This window comes from Mus pahari, chromosome 8 (assembly GCF_900095145.1).
Source record: "Mus pahari chromosome 8, PAHARI_EIJ_v1.1, whole genome shotgun sequence".
NCBI lineage: Eukaryota > Metazoa > Chordata > Mammalia > Rodentia > Muridae > Mus > Mus pahari.
Genome location: NC_034597.1, coordinates 22,818,168 through 22,838,946, shown reverse-complemented (window position 1 = coordinate 22,838,946; position 20,779 = coordinate 22,818,168). Strand labels below are relative to the sequence as shown.

Below are 20,779 nucleotides of genomic sequence, written 5' to 3'. Positions count from 1 at the left end.
GGGGGGGGGGGTCCTCGGACACCAGGGCATGGCAGTAAGGCTGGGATGTAGTAAGAATCTAGGAGTTTTGGTTTCTTTGAAGAAAACACAGAAATATGGGACATGTTTTCATTTTAATCCCAGGTGTGGGGTATGGGGCTGCTTCAGACTGTCCACAGCAGCTGACGATGATTTGCCTCGTGCTCTAGCAGGGGCATGGTTTTGCCAGATGCAGAGTTTCTGTGATTGTGTGGTGTTTGGAACTCTGGGAATTTTTCAAAGGGCATATAAGTGTTAGCACTCCGCCAGGTTGCAGTTTGTTAAGTTGCCTTGTGTAAAGAAGAGGAAATTAGATATCCAGATAGCAAAGATCAAACTTGCTCCAGGGAACTAGACGCCCCATGTCAGCAGGAAGTAGTCTAGCAACAATGTTGCCCCCTTCCGATCCCTAACTTTATTCAAGGATCTGTTTCCTTTCCTCTCAGTCCTTTTTCCTCTTTTATCTAGGATTAGGGTTAAAAAGGTGGAAGAATGGGGATGGCAAAGGGTGTAGGAAAGAAGAACCCACAAAGTAGTTAAGACAGCTACATTGGGGTGAAGAAGTTCAGGCTGTGCCCTTCAGAGCATCAAGGCAGGAAGCTGGCAGGATGCTGGATGTCCCCCCACCCCCGCCCACATCTGGGAGGAAGGAAGCAGAAGCAGTGGGGACTGTGGTGGGGGCATCAGGCTCCCTGCCACATCCTGTTGGGAGGCCACCTCAGGTCTGTCTCAGCACCATGGAACCAGCTGGTGTTGGAGAGGGCAGGAACATTTTAATTACTCAGGTTACAGGGGAAGTTGGGGGATGGGAATGAGGAAAGAATACAGGCAAAATCTAAGATGTAATTTGCAGTAATACGATTATAACTTTGAACACTTCTTTCCTGTATTCAGACAGGATATGAATGAATCAACATGGCACCTGGGAGCACCCGTGTTCTTGGGTCTGTCATCTGAATGGGACAGAGTTATTCAAATATCAGTCACACCACTAATTAGCTGAATATCTGAAAAGCCCTGACTCTTTCCGGAGCTACGGTTCTGGTGGAGCTCTGAGGTCATAGGACATTCCAGAAGGCCGCTCCAATGCCTCTCTCAAGTTCCTCCTTGTCTCTTTGGAGTCTGAAAATATCAAAACCCAAGTCTCTGCTTTTCCCACAGAATTCTTTTCCTATTCTTTGTTAGAACTGAAGCTTGACGTGCTGTTGGACCAGCCTGTGAGCCAGCTGAGGGAGGCTTAAGGTAGATGGGGTGGGTCTTCATTGGGTCCTTCCACGATGTGGCATCTTCCCTATGGCGTAGACCAGACATCACACCCTGGGTTCACTTTATTTGCCGCCCTTCTAGGATCTATAGACTCAGTTCCCAGTTCCTGGCTGCCCCAGCTGAACTGCCTACAACCCAGGACAGGCTGGTGTCCAGTGGTCTCCAATGGATCCCACTGTTCCCGGTGTTCCTGAAGGAGGAGCAAGCAATCGCTCTATCTATCCAGCCCCTTCTCTCTCTCTCTCTCTCTCTCTCTCTCTCTCTCTCTCTCTCTCTCTCTCCTGTCAAATGACTCCAATTTCAGCATCTTTCTGTCAGACAGATTGACTTCCACAAAGACCTTTGCTCTGTAACTTGTTACTCAATCACCAGATACTCTGTTTCCAATATGTGTCAAGCCGTGGCCTGCCCTTGTCAAACTTCCTGTGGGAAGAGAGAGGTAACGGAATAATCTCAGAATGTGTAGGCTTGTAAGCGGAGGGGAAGTAAAGGCGGAGAGTCTGGATATGATGGCTTGGGCCTGTGATTCCAGTACCTGGGAGACAGACAGAATTGCCACCAGTTGGAGACCAGCTTGGGCTATATAGCAAGTTCATGGCCAGCCTGTGCTACCAAGTGAGACTGTTTCAGGAGAACACTGTATTAAAAAAAAAAAAAAAAAAAGTCAAGGCAAAACTGGGTAGAGCGGTGCATGCCTGAAGTTCCAGCCACTTTGGAGACCGAGGCAGGAGGATTGCTTAAATCCAAGAGTTCAAGACCAGGCTAGGCAATTTAGTCAGACTTCATATAAAAAAAATAATGATGATTATAGGTCAAAGTGAAGCCAGGTGGTGACGCGTGCCTTTAATCCCAGCACTCGGGAAGTGGATATCTGAGTTCGAGGCCAGCCTGGTGTACAAAGTGAGTTCCAGGACTATACAGAGAAACCCTGTCTTGGGGCTGGAGGTAGGGCAGGGGCGGAGTTAACGTGAGAAATACAGACCGAGGCCTTGCTAACTACACTCTTCCAGGGTGTATCTTGACTTTTCTTAGTTCCTGGATGGAGATGGGTTTTGGGGAAGAAAATGTTCTATTTTCTTCCAGGAGAAATAAAAGAAACACATACTATACAATCCCCCTGTAAATATATAAGAAACTTAAGAGACAGTGTCAGTTGGACTGGCAAGACGGCTCGATGGGAAAAGGCACTTGTTGCCACACCTGATGGCCCGAGTTCCATCTACAGGTCCTGTACGGTGGGAGGAGAGACCTAACTCCCAAGACTTGTCCTCTGACCTCCATCCATGTGCCCTGGTGTGTACAACTTCCCTCCTCCCCCAAATAAATAGCAATCATTTTTTTAAAATACGATAAAAGTTTTCCATCCACTGCATATCCATCTACAAGATGACCTTTTTAATAATGGTCACAAAGAAGGCATGTCCTCCACCAAGAAAATCTAGAGCCAATCAACAGATGATCTATTAGCTTGGTTCAGCCTCTAGGTGCCGCTCTCGGGGCTGGAGGGCCCGCAAACCCCTCATCTTTCTTACAGGTTGTTACTTAGTGGTCAAACTAAGGCTGCTATGGGATCCGATAGTTGTCTTCCAGGCAGGTTGAGGAGGAGGCCCCATTCCTAGCTGTTTGGTTCTCCCTTCGCTACATCTTGGCTGGGCGCCTCTCCCTCTGCCTGTCCTGCCTCCAGCTCTCAACTTCTCTTCCTTACACAGGTTGCTCGTATCATCTGACCTGCTTGGCTCTAGTTACACAACAATCTGTTACTTCCTAGGACAACTTGTAATGGGACTCAAAGGGGAAAGAGGATTTCCAGGGCCTCCAGGAAGATGCCTTTGCGGATCCCCCGTGAATGTGAATAACCCCTCCTACGTGGACTCCATGTATGGGCGTGGCTCCCCTCGAGTTCCTGCGGTAAGGCTCTTCGGGGCGTGGTCTGGGTGCTTCGCAACTTGATCCTGGGCCTTCACGATGTACTTGGGGAAAAATTCACTTTGCTTTGTTACAATGGCTACCACTCACTACGGGAAATTGCAAAGTGGGGACAAAATCAAAAGAAAACAGACAAACTGTCACTTTGAATGTGAGATCATTAAGGGACATTTTCCACACTCTTTACTTTCAAGCCTAACTTGGATGTGGTTGAGATTATATTGTGCTTGGCCTGAGGATGGAGCTCAGTGGTTGAGTGCTTGCTCGTGTGCTCTGAGTTCAACACACAGTACTGGATTTAATGATCATCACTGTGTGATCACTGTCGAAGAGGCCATCTCCAGAAGAATCGCTTACCTATGTCTGGCACATCATCTTCTAAGCTTTGGTAGCCTGATTTTAAAAACATTTAAATATGTTAAATCAAGGCAGACAGCTGTGGTTTCAACTCAGACATCCTGAACTGGCTCGACATTCCTCCCTGAGCAGCAGACAGAGAGTCAGTTTCTCTGGCTTTCCCTGTCCTGCAGGGAAGCGTCTCTGGACCCTGACCACTATCTTCTCTGGCAGATTTTTGTGGTCAATAACCAGGAGGAGCTTGAGAAGCTGAACACTCAGAACGCCATTGCCTTTCGAAGAGACCAGCGATCTTTGTACTTCAAAGATAGCCTTGGCTGGCTCCCCATTCAGGTACTCTGGGGCTGGACCCTTAGGCTGTGATGCCCCTGTCCTTAGCCAGGAGAGAGATGCTCCCACTAGAAGGGAGGAAAGCTAGACCATCAAAGTAGGACGGAGCTTTTGCTGTGTCTGTAGGAGAGGGTCAAACGTCCTCCCTCCCTCATCTTCTGTGCAGCCCTCCTCAGCCCCATGCCCAAACAGAAGCCCATCCTGAGCCAGGATTCCGTTTGGGAAAGATGATCTCTCTCAGCCCCCTCTCCAGAGGAAGATGAGGGACGCCTCCTAGACCCAGAGCGTCTGCTCCAGGGCCAGAGACTCTCCTACCCTGTGGCTGCCTCGGCCATGCCACCACCCATTGTTACTGTTTTTGTGTTCCCTTGGCCAGCTCACCCCTTTCTACCCTGTGGGTTATACCATGAAGCAGCCTGGCACCTGTGGGGATGGGGTCCTGCAGCCCGGGGAGGAGTGTGACGATGGCAATCCCGATGTGAGTGACGGCTGCATCGGTGAGTGGGGTCCAGCCTGGGAGACCTGGCCGGGGGGGGGGCAGGGAGAGGTGATGATGGAGGGGAATAAATCCATAAGCCCTGGCTACTAGCGGTGATGGTTTTAGGCAAAGGCAAGGGACAATATACCTGGGGGCAGAGGGTGGGATCCCTGGCCACGTGTTAATTCTTACCCCATCCATGCATGTCAACAGGAGAGGTGCTCAGGGTCATGTCTCCAGAGAGGCCTTCCTTGCCTTTGGCCGTCTTTCTTCCAAGCCTGACTTCTTGGCAAACCCATAATGCAAGCTCAGGGGGAGAAAGCAATAGCTCCCACTTTGAACACTAGGGAGGGAGGCTGAAGGAGAAGCCAAGGCTGAATCAGAACTCCTTCTCTGATGGGCATTAGGTGCAAGCCTGTCAGCTGTCAGCAGAGCAGTGGGCCAGCTAACACTGCCTCCAGACTCTTGGGCAGTGCTAAGACCTGGCTCTGAAGGATTTGCAGTGATCTGGGGGGTTTGCTGTTTTGGGGTTGTATTGTGTTGTTGTGTGTTTTCTACATAAGGGCAGGAGGTGAGATGGAAGTAGTTTTCAGAGTCAGGATAGAGTTCAACAGCTGGCTCCCAGCTCATCGAGGAGGAGGAGGAGGAGGAGGAGGGCCATTTCCAGCTGAGCCTGGATTTCTTGACTGTAAGAGAGGTTTTATATAACTATGGTTCATGTCTTCCAAGATCCTCCAGCTGATGTATAAAGAGGTTGCCTGGAGGCTGCTTGGGGTCAGTGTGCCCATCCATGTGAGGTCAGAACTGGAAGTGTGTGGACACCATTGCTGTCCTTGCTTTCTAGGAGCTCAGGGGACAGATGGCAGACACTGAGAAGAAGATCCAACCAGGGTAGGGTTGAAAGGCAGGGGGAGATGGGTACTCTCTCTCAGTGTAGCTGCATCAGACCTCTGACAACTTTTGGATGACCATCTAGCGGGTACTGACTTTTCTAAGGATCCCCTCCACAGGAGCCGTCATAACCAAAAGAAAGTAGTGGGGTCTCCTTGCCCTTTAAAAGTGAGGGTGGGTCAGGTTTTGTAGCTCGTACCTATAATCCCAACTTTTGGAAAGCCGAGGCAGGAAGCTCACCAAAAAGCAAAGGCCAGTATGGACTACATAACTAGATCCTGTGTAGTAGGTATGTGGGTAGGCAGGTGGATAGATGGGTAGATAGATGGGTGGGTGGGTGGATGGATGGATGGATGGATGGATGGGTGGATGGATGGGTGGATGGATGGATGAATGGGTGGGTGAATAGCTAGATGGGTGGATGGGTAGGTGGATGGATGGATGGGTGGATGGGTGGATGGATTGATGGGTGGATAGATAGATAGATAGATAGATAGATAGATAGATAGATAGATAGATAGATAGATAGATAAGCGGGTGGAGGGGTAGATGGATGGATGAATGGATGGATGGGTGGGTGGGTGGATGGATGAATGGGTGGATGAATGATTGAATGGATAGGTGGATGGATGGATGGATGGATGGATGGATGGATGGATGGATGGATGGGGGGTGGATGAATGGGTTTTCCTCGTAGGAAAACAAAGGTCTTTGTGGAGGTCCCATGGTCCCTAAGGAGCGCAGGCTGAACCTAGCGGTAGCTTGCCTCCCCAGAGCTCTGTGCTGACAGAGGTTTTACCATGCTCTGACATTGGGGTCTGCTGTTCCAGTCTCCTAAGCCTTACCTTACCAATGCTCACAGTGGTTCTGTAAAGGGGAGGCAGTGCCGCCATCTTAGTTTTGCAGGTGACATGAAGGTTCTTGTCCCCAGTAGGCTGGTTATACAGAGCCTTCATCCCAGTGTTCTTACTTCAGGGTACGTCAGTGTGATGCTTCATCTCGGGTGAGTCTGAGGTCTTATGAAAGTTGGTTCTGAAGTGGGTGCAGTGCTCTTGGGACTCCTCAAGCCTGTCCTATCCTGCCCCTTCTCAGAACTATACTTTCTGTCCCTCTAGACTGTCATCGGGCCTACTGTGGAGACGGTTACCGGCACCAGGGCGTGGAGGACTGTGACGGCTCTGACTTTGGCTACCTGACATGCGAGACCTATCTCCCTGGGTAGGGAGGCCTCCTGCACTCTTACAGCAGCTCCCCTCCCTGCTTCCCTTCAAGGACCCTTTGTGTTCCTGGTTCTTTGTAAACACTGAGGTAGGGTAGAGTCCAGTCTCCCCTAGTTACCACAGTGCCCCAGAGGCCATCCATGGCATGCTGTGCCAGGGCAGAGCAGCAGCCTCCAGCCCTGGTCACAGTGTTGACTGGGTTGTGGCCTGGGGGGACAAGGCGAGATGACAGCAAGCAGCATAAGAGCATTTCACAGCCTTTATCTGTCCACCCAGCTGAATTCCCAGAGCACACTACCCACCTCCATAAATCTAGATAAGATCAGACCAGAATTAGACAAATAGACAGACACATACACATAATTTTTAAAAAGAAAAGGAAAAATATCTAATTTTGCCAGTGCGTGGTCCCTCCAAGAAATTATCCTCTTCAAGGGCCCCTCTAGCTGCCTCAGAGAGTCCCCAGTGAGTGATCAAATGTGTCCTGGCTTCCACAATGGCGTCTTCCAAGCTACCTAAAGACCCCAGCTCCCTGCCCAGAATGTAACCTTCCAGTCAGAATGGCTCTAGATGACCCTGTGATCACCTGAGCCCAACGGAGTCAGCTCTGTGGTGCTCTAGGGGGTCATTTACCTGCTGACTGTAAAAGTAATTTTTATTCACCTAATGCTATTGTCTCAGAGGTGTACTGCCTCTGTCTGCTAACCTAGGCCTAGGCCTGGAAGCTTCCAGCCTCCATACAATCTTATCTAGGCCTAGAATGTTTTCAGTCTGAGATTTGCAGCTGAGTAAGCTCACCCTTTCTAGCTCTTTCTGAACTCTGGCTGGCTGGTCAACTCAGCTATTCTGGCTCAAAACTTCTCTCTCAGCCTCTCCTGAATTGCTCTGCTTGGCCTCGCATTAACTCTAGCAGTCTGTTCTAATCTTCTGGCTTCTTTTCATCCCCCGGCTCAGTCTGTCTTCACCTATGGCTAGCTTGCTCTCTCTTTCCTCTGTCTCTGTCAAACTCCCCTGGTGAAGCTGCCTTCTTCCTTCTTCCTCTTTCTTCGTCTGCACTGCTCTCTTGAGTAGCTTCCTTTTCTTCTCTGTTCTCATGAGAGTTGGGAGTATCCTATCTCTGACTCTGTCAAATCTTCCTCTGATTCGTCACTTTGTCTGCCACTCAATTAGACATAATTTCCAAGCATGGGTGCTTCCTTCTACAAACTAACTTTACTTCCGTTGTTTGGGATTAAAGATGTGTACTGAGGGTGTGTCTGCATTCTAGCCAGAGGGATTAAAGGTGTGAGCCAGCCACCTACCCCATCTACCCAGGCTGAGCCACACCACAACTAGAAACAGGTTTTCCCAGTAAACAACTCAACCTCGGGGGTTCACGGTGTGATCAAATATCCTGCAGCAGCTGAACTTTTAGCTCTCTTAGTCTCTCATGAGTCCGACATCCTCAGCCTTAACAGCTCTGGCAGGCTTTCAACAGGCCGGGAAGTAGACATCACTTTTCCCACAGTTACCTGTCCTGTAATGCTGCCTGAACTAAGGAAGTCTCCTCCCAGCCACCTACCCCATCTACCCAGGCTGAGCTGTTTGATGGCTCCATAGAGTCCTGCGGTGTCCTCTGACAGGGAGCTAACAGCTGAATAGAACCTGGGGCTCATTCACTATCTCACCCGAGCTGTTACTTTGATCTCTAGAAAGCATCAGAGACCGTTGTGAAAGTACGTGGGTAAGACACTGTTTAAGGATTATCATTTGGATTTGCAGATGTGTAGACTACACTGTCTGACTTGGCAGCCTCTAATTTATGTAGCTATTCAATTTTAAAATCATTAGAATTTTTAAATTCAGTCACACTAGACAAATTCCAAGAGTTCATGAGCTGTACCAAGCCGATGCTGTCCGTGGACACAAATAGAAGACATTTGCGTTAGTAGAGAGTGACCTCATAAACAGCATGGGACACCCTTAGACCTCGAGAAGGGGGTGAATGTCTCCTAGAGGATGTGTTAACATCAGGGCTAACCATTCCTCCCACTTTAGTCCCTCTGCTAGAGCTTAAAGTGGATCCACACCCCAAATAGCAAAGAATTCCGCGACTTTGGCCCTCGTGAGGGTTGTGGTAGTCCAATGCAGTTGGATCAGTTTTAGAGTGTGTTCTCCCTCCCACTGTGCTGTCTGCTGGCCCGCCCTGAGCAGTATCTTCGCCTCCTGCAGATCACACGGAGACCTTCGGTGCACCCAGTACTGCTCCATCGACTCCACGCCCTGCCGCTACTTCACGTGAGAGGCTGCAGGCACAGGTGGGCTGCCGCCCATGGAACCGGTGGCTGTTTCTCTACCCTTCACATCAAGCTGGCCTTGCCCTCTCCCGGGACTGTGCCCGTTAACCTTCATGTGACAAAACGAGGATATATTCTTGCTGCTACGACATGCTTTTGACTCAGTATGACTGGAAGAGTTTTGGACCACTGAATCCTGTCTTAATTAAAAGAACCAGAAACCTTCTCTATGCCCACCCTGGAAACTGTTCCCCCCCTCCCCGAATCTGGCTAAACAGCTGGCTGTAATGCCTTATCTCTTCTGGAAAGACGCCGGCTCAGGCCATGGATTTGGCTTAGCACTGTTAAGCAAACAGGTATCTACAGGCCTGGTGTGGTTTGTTCTGGTCTCATCTGGGTTTAGGGGTGCTCCTGCACAGGCTTCTGCACCTCCAAGCATAGCTGGTCTGACCCAAGGTTGTTGGGTCTCTCAAGATTTGAGACCCACAAAACAGGAGGTAAGCATATTCTCTTGGTGCATCTCCCGGCTTCAGACCGGCTGAGGGACCCTTCAACTGGCCAGAGCCTGGATCAATTTCATGTTGATCAGTCAGAGGGACTGAGAAAGCCACCAGGTCCAAGCTTAGTCCCAAGAAGAGGGTGAAGACTCAGCTGAGTCACTTGTGTGTGACCCCTACCAGGACAGAAACCTTCCTCCTCTTGAAGTTCTCTGAGGGCGCCATCTTGACCTTGTGGTTCTCTCTGCATCTTGACCCCTGTATTGACAGTGCCCTCCACAACTGTATCCTGTGTGGGAGACTCACCCCACACGCCCTCCCCAGGGCATGTGCTGGTGTTTCCTTATGCTGGTTTCCTTGGTTTGGGGCTCCATGGCCGAATCCTTGTTGGCTGAGGGAAGGGCCTTGTGACCCTCTTCCATGCACATCTTGCACACCCCTTGTTCCCTCACTATGTGCCCAACCTCTTCCTTTTTCCTGGTATTCTTTATCCTAAACCCTGCATATCTGAGAACTGCCTTTCCCATATTTCCTAAATGGGGTTTGACTCTATTTTGGGAAATCGCTTTTTGTCCTCCTCCCCAATATGCACACCTGCCTTTGCCACTACATAGACTGCCTCTCGGCTGCTGAAAGCTCTTCAGTGAGCTTAGGTCTTGGGAACTCAGCAGGTGGCATCTTCTCACCCAGCAAGTTAGAGCTGTGAACTGTAGTTCCCAAGAGAAATCAGCCTGAGGCTGTCTTCACAGGCATACATCTATGCTGTTTCCTCTTCCGGGGCTTCTGGGTGGGCAAACAAGGAATAAAGGTGATTCTTGGCTGTGGCCACTCTCCCTTGGGTGCTGTGGCGAGTACTTACTAATCCTAGATGGAGTGGAAAGACTGGGTTCAGTTCTACTTCTCAGATTCAGAGAAGCACCCAGCTTCCTTGAGGACACTGGAGGAAACTGATGTCAACCAGGGTAGTGAGGCTTGCCAGCAAGGTCCTGGCTCTAACCCTGCTTAAGGGCCTGTTTGAGATGGGTGGAGACTTAGTGTCACCTGTAGATCTAACTAAGAAACCTTCTGTCCTAAGCCCCACACCTTGGGGAGCAGCACTTGAGGCCTTGGGCGGCCTGACCTTCTTCACAGGAAGTCACAGAGTACACATGAGCCAGAGAAATGTCCCCTGAGGTAATTTGATGGCCAGATGGAGGTAGATGAGGGGCTACAGTGTGGTGAGAACATGGATGGACACTTCCTAAGTTCACACCTCGTGAAGCACCTCTCCTAGCTTCAGTAGGAAGAGTTAGCCAGGGGCTGCACTAGCTTGTCTGCGTAGATGCTGCTCTGTGACTCTGACAGGGCACTCCCCAGAGATGGCAAGGGATTCCCTCAGCTGCCCCTGAGGCTGTCCCACGAGTGGCCAAGATTATGAGTAGGTCTTCAGAGATGCTATTAGCAACCAAATGATGTTATGCCAGCCACAGGGTGGTATTTATTGAGTCACAAATGAAGTGTCCAGTGGTGGGTAGGCAGAGTTCGGTGAAGGGCCCTGCTTCATTTCTCTGTATCTTCTCTGTGGCCAGGGTCTCTTCTGCTAGTGTGAGCTGACAACAGTGTGGCTTCAAGCTCTATCTGCTCCCCAGCAAGTCTCAAAGAACTAGAAAACCACCATTCGCAGGTTCTCAACCTCAAAGCCTCCAGTTAAATCTTGCCTTTAGACTACTTGGCCTGTTTTGGGTCCTAGGCCTGTTTTTAAACAGTCAGAAACATGACGTCTGCTGAGTCGATCAGAACTGGGTTCCTAAACACGTGCTGGCAAAGTGCACAATATTACATTTAGCCTATCTGAGAATTCTCTAGAAACAGAATGGCTACCTGGCTGACCACTGGATGTGGGGTATGGGGTGTGGGTGGGGGGGATGGAGTGGTGAGATGGTTCTTGCCACTGGGCTTGACGACCTGAGTCCAATCCCTATAACCTACATGGGGGAAGAAGAATCCACATGTTCTCTGAGCTACACATGCACACCACAGCATGTATGTGACCACATACTTATACACAGAAGACTAACTGCAATTTAAAGCTATTTTAAAAGAAGAGTTTAGGGGATAAAGGGTTTGTTTTTTATTTACAATTCTAGGCTACAGTCCATCATTATGGGGAGGTCAGGGTGGTGGAAACTTGAAGCAGCTAGTCACATCCACAGTCTAGAGCTAATTGAGAAACTAATTTGTGTGTGTGTGTGTGTGTGTGTGTGTGTGTGTGCAGTGCAGTGCATGTTCTCCACTCTTAGTTCAGGCTCACTGCCTAGGGAATGGTGTCACCCACAGTGGACTGGGTCTTCCTACATGGATGAAAATAATCTAGACAGTTCCTCAATGACATTCCCACAGATCTAGACAATCCTTCATCAAAACTCTCTTCCAAGATGATTCTAGATTGTGTTGAGCTGACAAAGCTAACTATCATAGATGCAAACACTCTCCATCCCGGTGGCTGTCACTCTGAATTGTCTCTGACAGGACATCAGCCACTTGTAATAGATGTTCAGGAAGACTGTGTATACCCAAGCTCTAGGCAGGTTCTGTATGGTCTAGTAAGAGAGGCTGGCTCACAGGGTACCACAGCTGAAGAAAGATGGGGAGGAGTTTCGGGGAGAGGGATTGGATTCCTGTATTTGGATTATTATTTACGGGCTTGGGTCTAATAAATCACCTATCTAGAGAGCCAGCAATGGTTTTTTGTTTTGGGGGATTTTTGTTTTGTTTTGTTTTCTCCCTTCAAACTGGTTATAAGAGCTGATTTGGGGACCTGTTTGGACCATGACTCTTACTGCAAAATAGAAAAAAAAAAGACAATGGTTCTTATACCACTGCACAATTTCCAACAAAACAAAACAAAACAAACAAATAAACCTAAAAACCAAAAACCCACCAAAGTAGGTTCCTTCACTTGCAAGGAGATAAAATACCAGAACAAGGGACAGCTCTTCAGGCCAAGACAAAGGGGACAGGATCTGAGGAAAGATGCATAGAAGATGACTGTAAATTAAACAGTGATGATCTTGGCTCAGAGCACAGCAGGCTGCACAAAATAGATGACATCAGATCCCACAGCAAAGTAGGTTCAGGCCTGCTTCTTTGGAGACTCCAGAGTAGAGATGCATGTGGAGTGTTATACCTGGAAATCTATCGGGGATTCTGAGGCTGGGAGCTGGGGACATCAGTCTGCAAAGGGCTTGCCAGACAAGCACCAGGACCCGAGCCCTGAGCATGATCTCCAGAATCAATGTTTTAAAAAATAAAGCTGGGCATGAGGGTGTGCACTTGCAATGTCATCGCCAAGGAGGCAGATACAGATGGCTCCCTGGGCTCAATGTCCAGCCGCCAGCCAAGCCTATTTAGTGAGTCCCAGAATAGGGAGAGACCCGGTCTCCAGAAGAAGGAGGAGGGGGGAGGGGGAGGGGCATAGGAGGGGGAAGGGTATAGGAGGGGAGGGGGAGGAAGAAGAATAGGAGGAGGAGGAAGGGAACAACACCCACCAGAGGTTGTCCTCTAACATGCATACACATGTACCTGCACACATACATACATGTAGAGAGAAGGAGGAAAATGAAACAGGAGGGAAGGGAGAAGGGAGAGGGGAGAGAAAGTGGGGGAGAAGGAGAAAAAGAAGAAAGAGAAAAGAGAGGCAAGACTGTAGGCTAGAAGTTGAAACTGCTTTCCAGAGAGGAGAGGCCACTGTAAACTGCAGTGACAACAGCCAGCTGGTTGATGTCGCTTCCTTTTTTTTTTTTTTTAAGCCGGCTTTGTGGTGTCTGCTAAGGCAGTCTGGTAAATGGCAGGGGCATCGGTGCCTTGACTCCTTCTTGGCTAAGGTTTTACACTGCCGTTACTGAACTGCCTTTTTTGATGGTTTTGTCAGTAAGAGAGGCCTGTGCTCTATCCAATTTACTCCCAGAGGCACAATCTGTCAGAGGTCAGGCCAGGACTCCTCACTATCCAGCCGTAAAGTTACATGATGTACGTGTAAACAAAATATGACCTCTGGAGGATGCCTAGAGCCAGTACTTAGGGACCATGGTGGAGCAGAGTATTTCCTGCAACACACAAGTATCTATCACCCCAAGAGCAACACGGGGAGCACACTGGGGATATCGATGGAGAACTTCCAAAGCTGATCATGATTGCTGGGTCAGCCTGTGCCTCAGTGACTGAATCTAACGCCTTCCATCTTGTATAGTAGAGCAAGCCCGTTTAAATCATCAGTGAAGTGCGGTTCTCCCACCTGTGTGGTGGGATCAGCTCCTGGATCAAGGCCCTTGGCCACTGACCAAGGATCCCACCTCAACATGAACTATAGGTGTACAAGAGGTCCCAGGAGCAAAGGTCCCTTGGCGTATGCCTTAGAGTGAAGCTGGGTGTGGTGGTTGTCACCTATGATCTCAGGACTTGGAGGCTGACACAGGAGGACCGTGAGTTCAGGCCAGCTGATGCACACAGTGAGACCTTATTTCATAAGTGAAAAGATAAAAAAGGGGCACAGCTACTCCTAGGTATGCAGAGAAGAAGGGGTTTTGTTTTTGGGTTTTGTGTGTGTGTGTGTGTGTGTGTGTGTGTGTGTTTTGTTTTTTGGTAGATAAAAGGGAGAGCCTAGCCAGAGGCAGACACATCTGGGAGAGTCCAGAGTGAATAGCCAAACTGAGCTGGGCCAGACTGGGGGGAGAGGGAAGGGTGGGGAAGCCACCCACCAAGAGACTGGCCAAAGGAGTCTCTTTGGTAGACCAAAGACCAGGCAAACAAAATGGCTGCATTATCTAGGAAAGAGTTGCTGGGGGAAGTTTAGGGTAAAGGGTAGGCTATGCTAGGCATACCTGGGGATGCTGGGAGAAGCTAGCGGCCAGGTCTGCTTTGATATGCTAGTCAACAGAGCAGCTTGTCCTAGGCTTGAGGCCTAACACCAACTCCACAGAGCTACAGAGGGAGTGAATCCACATTGCCTTTATCTGAGCGACTCCCATCTGAGGGTCCTCTCCAGGGAAATGGTAGTGGCCCCGCCCCACTTCTCCTAACTTTTGTGGAGTCATTTATGACACTGTCTTGCAAGGCTCTGATGTCTCCAATTTCCCATGGTGCATCTGGGAACAGAAGGTGAGGCAGGAGTGAGTGAAAAGTGGGGGTTGGGGCAGGGCTTTAAATACGCATCCATTACAGCTCTGAAGTTTAGGTTTCCTCCTTTTTAGTGGGAGAGGGCCTGCCTTGACCAATAGAATACGATGACTTCTTCAGATAGGGTCATAGGTCATAAATAGGTCATAGGTAGGTCATAGGTCAGAATCTATCCAGAGGGAGCCACTTCTTCCAGAAGAAAGCCAATTACCCTGAGATGGCTGTGCAAAGCCATGTCGGCCCAGTGCCTGATGGTCCCAGATGTTCACCAGTGCCTCCTCACCTTTTCATCCAGGTGCCAGACAGGTGAATGACAGCCACAAAAGTAGACCTGCCCAGCCCAATGTGGTCCCAAACCTTAGTCAACGGATTCCATGGTATAAAGTGGTTGCTGTTTAATCTACTAAATTTTGGGTGGCTTGTTAGGGTAATTGGAATCAGGGTACCATCGGGGTATGGGAGATGTCATAGCTTTGCTTGGGAACTTGACACATCTGGAAAGAGGAAGCCTCAATTAAGGAATTGGCTCTATCAGATTGGCCTGTGGGCATGTCTATGAGGGTATTTTCTTTCTTTCTTTCTTTTTAAGATTTATTTATTTATTATATGTAAGTACACTGTAGCTGTCTTCAGACGCTCCAGAAGAGGGAGTCAGATCTTGTTATGGATGGTTATGAGCCACCATGTGGTTGCTGGGATTTGAACTCCGGACCTTCGGAAGAGCAGTCGGGTGCTCTTACCCACTGAGCCATCTCACCAGCCCGAGGGTATTTTCTTGATTGCTAACTAGTATGGGAGGGCCCAGCCCATTGTAGGTAATGGTACTCCTGAGCAGCTGGCCCTCACCCGTCTGAACGGCAGCTGAGGCCACCAGAGGGAGGGAGAAGTGCTCCTCCATGCTTACTGCTTCAAGCTCCTGCCTTGAGTTCCTATCCTGGCTTCCTTGGGTGATGGACTTTAACCCGTAAGCCAAACAATCCTTATCCTGCATCAAGTTTCTTTTAGAACAGAGGCGGGAAGGGAAGCAACAGATCAGAGGGGGGGGGGGTGTGGGTGTGTGTGGGTGTGTGTGTGTAGAAATGACCAACGGGAGCTGCTCACTTGCATTTGGTGCCCTCTGCAGGAACCAGAAGTTAGTAACTTAGAAACTTTGCTCCTACTGGGATTTCCTATCTGACACAGTGGCAAATCCCCACAGGCTTTGGAGACCTGTTACCCTCTATTTTCAACCATAGTGGAGAAATATGGTCTGTAGCCATGGTAGACTGATCCTTTTAACAGTCCTCTCCGTGTCTGCACTCTTTCCAAGAGTAGGCTGTAAAAGCCAGTGTTAACCTGTAAGCCCCACTTGTCCAAGGACAGGTAACAGGAACGCGGGGGCATATGGTGCTTTGGAAATAACAAGCCACATGCTTTTGCTCACCTAGGTAAGTTTGTTTGCACTAGATGTTCTTGGTTGGCTGTAAATGGTGAATGTAAAGAAGAAATAAAAAGGAAAGGACATGACTGCCCCTAGGTATGGTGGAAGAGAAAGTTTATTGTAGATATGAGGGAGAACATAGCAGACATATCTGGGAGAGTCCACTGTGGTCATGGCTCTGAATGAGGAGAAGGGGAGGGGAAAGGAGAGGGGAGAGACGAGAATCAGTACAGCATCCAAGAGGCCCAAAGAGGGTGGCTAACCAGAATAATTGGATTATATAGGGAAGGGCAGCTCGGGGAAGGGAAGCCCAGCCTCTGGCCTGGGGAAGTTTAAGGTGGGGAGGGGGAGAGTATGCCAGTCGTACCCTGTAACAGGGCAGGAATGAATAATACTGGGAGCAAATGGCAGCACCTGGCAGCCGGGTCCACTTAGATCTGTTAAATAGGCACACCTCAGCCATTTCTCCTAGGGTTTGAGAGTTAAAAGGCAGGGAGTAGGAAGGTGGGAAATATGTCAGGATATATGCTTGTCCCTGGTTGGACCTAATGGGAAATGCACTGGCCCTCTTGCCTTTTTAGGCCTCTTCAAAACATGACTCCTCACCTTTTCCTGGGAACCGCAGAATGGACTTGGCCAGAGTCCGTTAATTAAAGTTCAATTCACATTGGGCTCAAAATTGAGAAGCTGGTTTTTCCTCTCACTATTTTCAGGTTTAACATTTGGGGGCTCCAAATTCAGTTGAAACCGGGCTCTTCACTCTGGGCCTATGCTTTCTACTCTGTAAACTCCCCAGGTGAACAGCTGGACTCGAAAGGAAAAGAGCAGGCGTTTTTCTCCCCCCCCCCGCCCCACCCCAGGAAGTTTCTGAATTTTGCTTCTGGGGGATCCTGCTCTGGAAACATAAGGGGTCTAGTGAGGCCCTACAATCTTTTGTCCAGCGCAAAGGGAGACACCCCATGGCCCACTGGTTGTTTCTGGTTAACTTGAGAGTTTAGCCAGAGCCACCAGTGTTTGTCTCTTCTGACCTACCTTGGCACCCTGAGGACACCCTGGTGAGGTGAGGATCTGAAGAACTTGGAAAGGCCAGGCACCTGGGCACCCACTAACAGGGTTTCAGCGTCTAGGCAGCACAGCAGAGTTGGGGAACCATAAGGACATCCCACAACACTGGGGGCCAAGCCTAGAGTTTGGAAAGGCCCAGCTTGGGATGTCAGGCATTCCAGGAGCTGAAGAGAACTCAGAGAGGCCCGGTCTCTGGTGGGTTCCAAGCATCTGGGTTGTTCAGGGAGGCGACTTAAAAAAAAAAAAAGAGTGGCCTACTATTTGTTAAGAGAATTTCTCTTGATCAGGACCTGTGAAGGACACTTGCTGATGTCATTGCCTTTTGTTTTCTGTTGTTATTTTTGCTGTGTGTCTTGCCTTATGTCTGAACCTGTCTTTTCATGATCTGACTTGGAGCTCAACAGGCTCAAGCCAGAGACAAGCTATGATGAAGCAGTTGTAACGGTTGCAGGAAGGCGAAATCATTGCCATCATTGCCAGCTGACTGTCGAGTGGATGTGCCAGGTGTGTGCATGTGTGTGGCACGCATTTAAGGTGGAAGTGGGTGAGTTAAAGTGGCCAGATGACACATACAGGGATCCCTTCCTCTTCCCACTCCCCTTCTTCCCCTTCCCCTTCCCCTACCTGTCTCTTTCCCTTTCCCTTTCCCTTTCCCTTCCCTTTCCTTTTTCCTTTTAGCCACAGGGTTATCTTTCTCTCTGGAACCCAGTCGAATCGCCGTGAGAAGAAAAACACCACACAAACTTAGTTCAGATGCAATGGTAACGCAGTCTCTGGGCGCAACACCTAGAACCCTAATCTTGTGAGCCACATTAAATCTCATTTCTCCGGTGGCGAATCCTGGGAATTCACCACAAGCCAGGAAACACTAGTAACTACATCTTGTCCTCACACTATCACTGTCCCCCCTGTACCTTTTCCTGAGCTTCTTTTCTTCTGCTGGTTTTGTCCAACTCTGACGTGATACTTTTGTTTTATGTTACTATATTTTATTTTGTTATAACTTTACTAGGGTAAGGGTTAACAACTGAGCTGTCCTTTATACCTGCTGGGAGAGGGAGAACTCATTTTCTCCAGTAGAGTTGATACACACTGGGTGTATCAGCCACTCCAGAACAGACCTCACGTTAAGTAGTTGACCAACGTATGACAGACTACACACGTGTGTGTGTGTGTGTGTGTGTGTGTAGGGGCTTGGTCACTTTAGTGGGTTTTGTTTCTTCCTTTTTGGGCGTTATTTTGTTTTCGGCAGTGTGTGGGGTGTGTTGTTGTATTGGATTTTTGGAAAAGAAGTAGGGTACATAGGGAGAGGGAGATGATCTGGAAAGATTTGGGGCAGGGGAAATATGATCGAAATATATTTAAATTTAACAATTGTTTTAAGTTAAGAAAAAATAAAAATCAAAAAGAAAGGAAGGCCCTGCATAGTCCAGCTCTAAGGCTCATGTCACTCCGGGTAGTGATGCATGCTCAAACAGAAGTCTATTCTGCCGAGTGAAAGACAATGGAGAACACCATCCGCAACCACTGGGCTGGGGGCAGCTAGTAGGAAAGACGCCTTAACCAGCAAAGATGTGGGCCTTATCTGAGTCTAGTCGTAACGACTTAACACCTTGGGAGGGAGCAGGTATTCCCACTCAAGGCCTGATGTAGCTGAAAACAAGTCTGTCCTGTGGGTGCACAGGAACCCACCCGAGGGCCAACCAGGTCTTGAGGCTGAGCTTTGGCCTCTGCAGTGTGGTTTTCTGCTCCATGGAAACCCCGTGCTTTGATGTCCTGCTCCCTAGAGTGAAGTCAGCTCTGCCTGACCTCTGCTGCTGAGTCTCCAGTGGGTCTCAGCCTTCCTAATGCTGCAACCCCTTCAACAGGGTTCCTCATGCAAATTAGTTGTTACTTCATAATTATAATTTTGTTATTGTTATGAATTGTATTGTAAAAAGTCTGTGTTTTCTGATGGTCTTAGGCAATTCCTATGAATTGTTTTGACTCCCAAAGGGGTTTCGGGGGGCCACAAGTTAAGGAGCGCTGCTCTAGAGGGTCTCTTTGATGCCTGACCTAACCTAGTTTTAGACATTTCTTCTGCAAATATTAGTCCAGCAGTTAAATGTCAAGGGCTTTTGCAGTGTACTGGGTTTTCCAGGGGTGTGGGAGTTTTGGGGAAGGGTTTCAAGTCTACAGCGTGGACTTAGTGCATTTCCCTCCCTTAAGTAGGCCATGCCTTCCTCCACTCCTCCTGGAGTTGAGGGCCAGCTGCTGTGGGCAACCCTTCCCATGCTGTTACAGTAACTGTGGGCACTATGGTCTCCTGACTTTCTCAGCTCTGTGGAAGACGTTTTGGTGTGTGACTAGTTGCTCCATTTGATGTGTATAGGGGAAGAGGCTACCAGAAGATCTTAGCCACCATCTTCATACAACCCCTTATACAACCCCAAACTTCATCTTTTTTTTTTTTTTTGAAGTTATGAGTGTTTTGCTTTCCTGTACATATATGTCTATATATCACATGTACACAGTGTAGATCAGGACCAAAAGGAAGCGTTTGATCATTTGTAGCTACACTCTTAATGGCTGAGCCATCTCTCCAGTCCCGACCCTCATACCTTTTTTTTAATTATTATTTAAATTTTTTACAGGTCATTGTCCCCCACCCCCATCTGCCCTTCCAGAGTTCTTTATCCCATTCCTCCTCCCCCCCACCCTGTCTCCAACAAGAGGATGAAACACCTGACACCCCCGGAAGACCTCCCCACTCCCTTGGGGTCTCAAGTCTCCTCAGAGTTATGAACATCTCCCACTGAGGCCCAACTAGGCAGTCCTCTGCTGTCTATGTGTTGGGGGCCTCGGACCAGTTCCTGTGTGCTGCCTGGTTGGTGGCTCAGTGTGAGAGATCTCAGGGGTCTGGGTTAGTTGAGACTGCTGGTTTTCCTATGGTGTCGCGCACCTCCTCAGCTTCTTAAATCCTTCCCCTAATTCAACCACAGGAGTTCCAGACCTCAATTCAGTCCATTGGTTAGGTGTAAGTACCTGTGTCTGTCTCAGCTGCTAGTTGGGCCTCTCAGAGGACAGCCATGCTAGGCTCCTGTCTGTAAGCACACCATAGTTCAGTAATCGTGTCAGGCCTTGGAGCCTCCCCTTGAGATGGATCCCAAGTTGGCTTGGTCATTGGACTGCCCTTCCCTCAGTCTTTTCTCCATTTTTGTCCCTACAGTTCTTTTAGACAGGAACAATTCTGGGCCCTGACCCTCATACCTTTTTAAAACCAAAATTCATGTTTTACTTTAGAATGTTAGATCTTCTTAAAGCTGAGGGGAACTTCATGACACAAAAATGAAAAAGAACCAAGTTAGTGCATTAGACTTATGCATAAAGGATTCTTTTTTTTTTTTTTTTTTTTTTTTAATGGTTTTTTTTTTTTTTTTTTTTTTTTTTTTAATGGTTTTAGAGCTTTATTGTAGAATGGCAGGGAGAAAGAGAAAAGGTAGAAAGAGGGAGAGAGAGGAGGGCTAGAGATGAGAGTAAGAAAGGCGAAAGATTAAAGAGCCACATAAAGGATTCTTTTTTGTTTTGTTTTGTTTTTTTGTTTTTCGAGACAGGGTTTCTCTGTACAGCCCTGGCTGTCCTGGAACTCACTCTGTAGACCAGGCTGACATTGAACTCAGAAATTCGCCTGCTTCTATCTCCCAAGTGCTGGGATCATAGGCGTGCACCACCATTGCCCGGCTGCATAAAGGATTCTTAACTCTATTTCACATAGATGTTCAGTTTAAAATAAAACAAGATATTAAATATATTGCTGACCTTCATTTTTATTTAAATATATTCATCTTGAAAAAGAGGAAACTACACAGAAAATATTTTATATAAATGTAAACATGCACGTC

At 48.5% G+C, this 20,779-nt stretch overlaps 1 protein-coding gene across 3 annotated transcripts in view; it reads left to right on the top strand.

The window, feature by feature from the left end:
* Positions 1-10,053, top strand: part of Colq (collagen like tail subunit of asymmetric acetylcholinesterase) — a 55,634-nt gene extending 45,581 nt beyond the window's left edge. For 2 of the 3 annotated variants that reach the window (XM_029541608.1, XM_021203555.2), the window contains 5 exons: positions 3,053-3,192; positions 3,781-3,900; positions 4,274-4,394; positions 6,382-6,484; positions 8,698-10,053. In XM_029541608.1, coding sequence (XP_029397468.1) covers positions 3,053-3,192; positions 3,781-3,900; positions 4,274-4,394; positions 6,382-6,484; positions 8,698-8,767 — 554 coding nt within the window. In that variant the 3' untranslated portion in view covers positions 8,768-10,053. Of the gene's footprint in view, positions 1-3,052; positions 3,193-3,780; positions 3,901-4,273; positions 4,395-6,200; positions 6,270-6,381; positions 6,485-8,697 lie in introns of those variants that run through there. The other variant, XM_029541609.1, reaches the window with a different exon arrangement.
* The last annotated feature ends 10,726 nt before the right edge of the window (positions 10,054-20,779 follow it).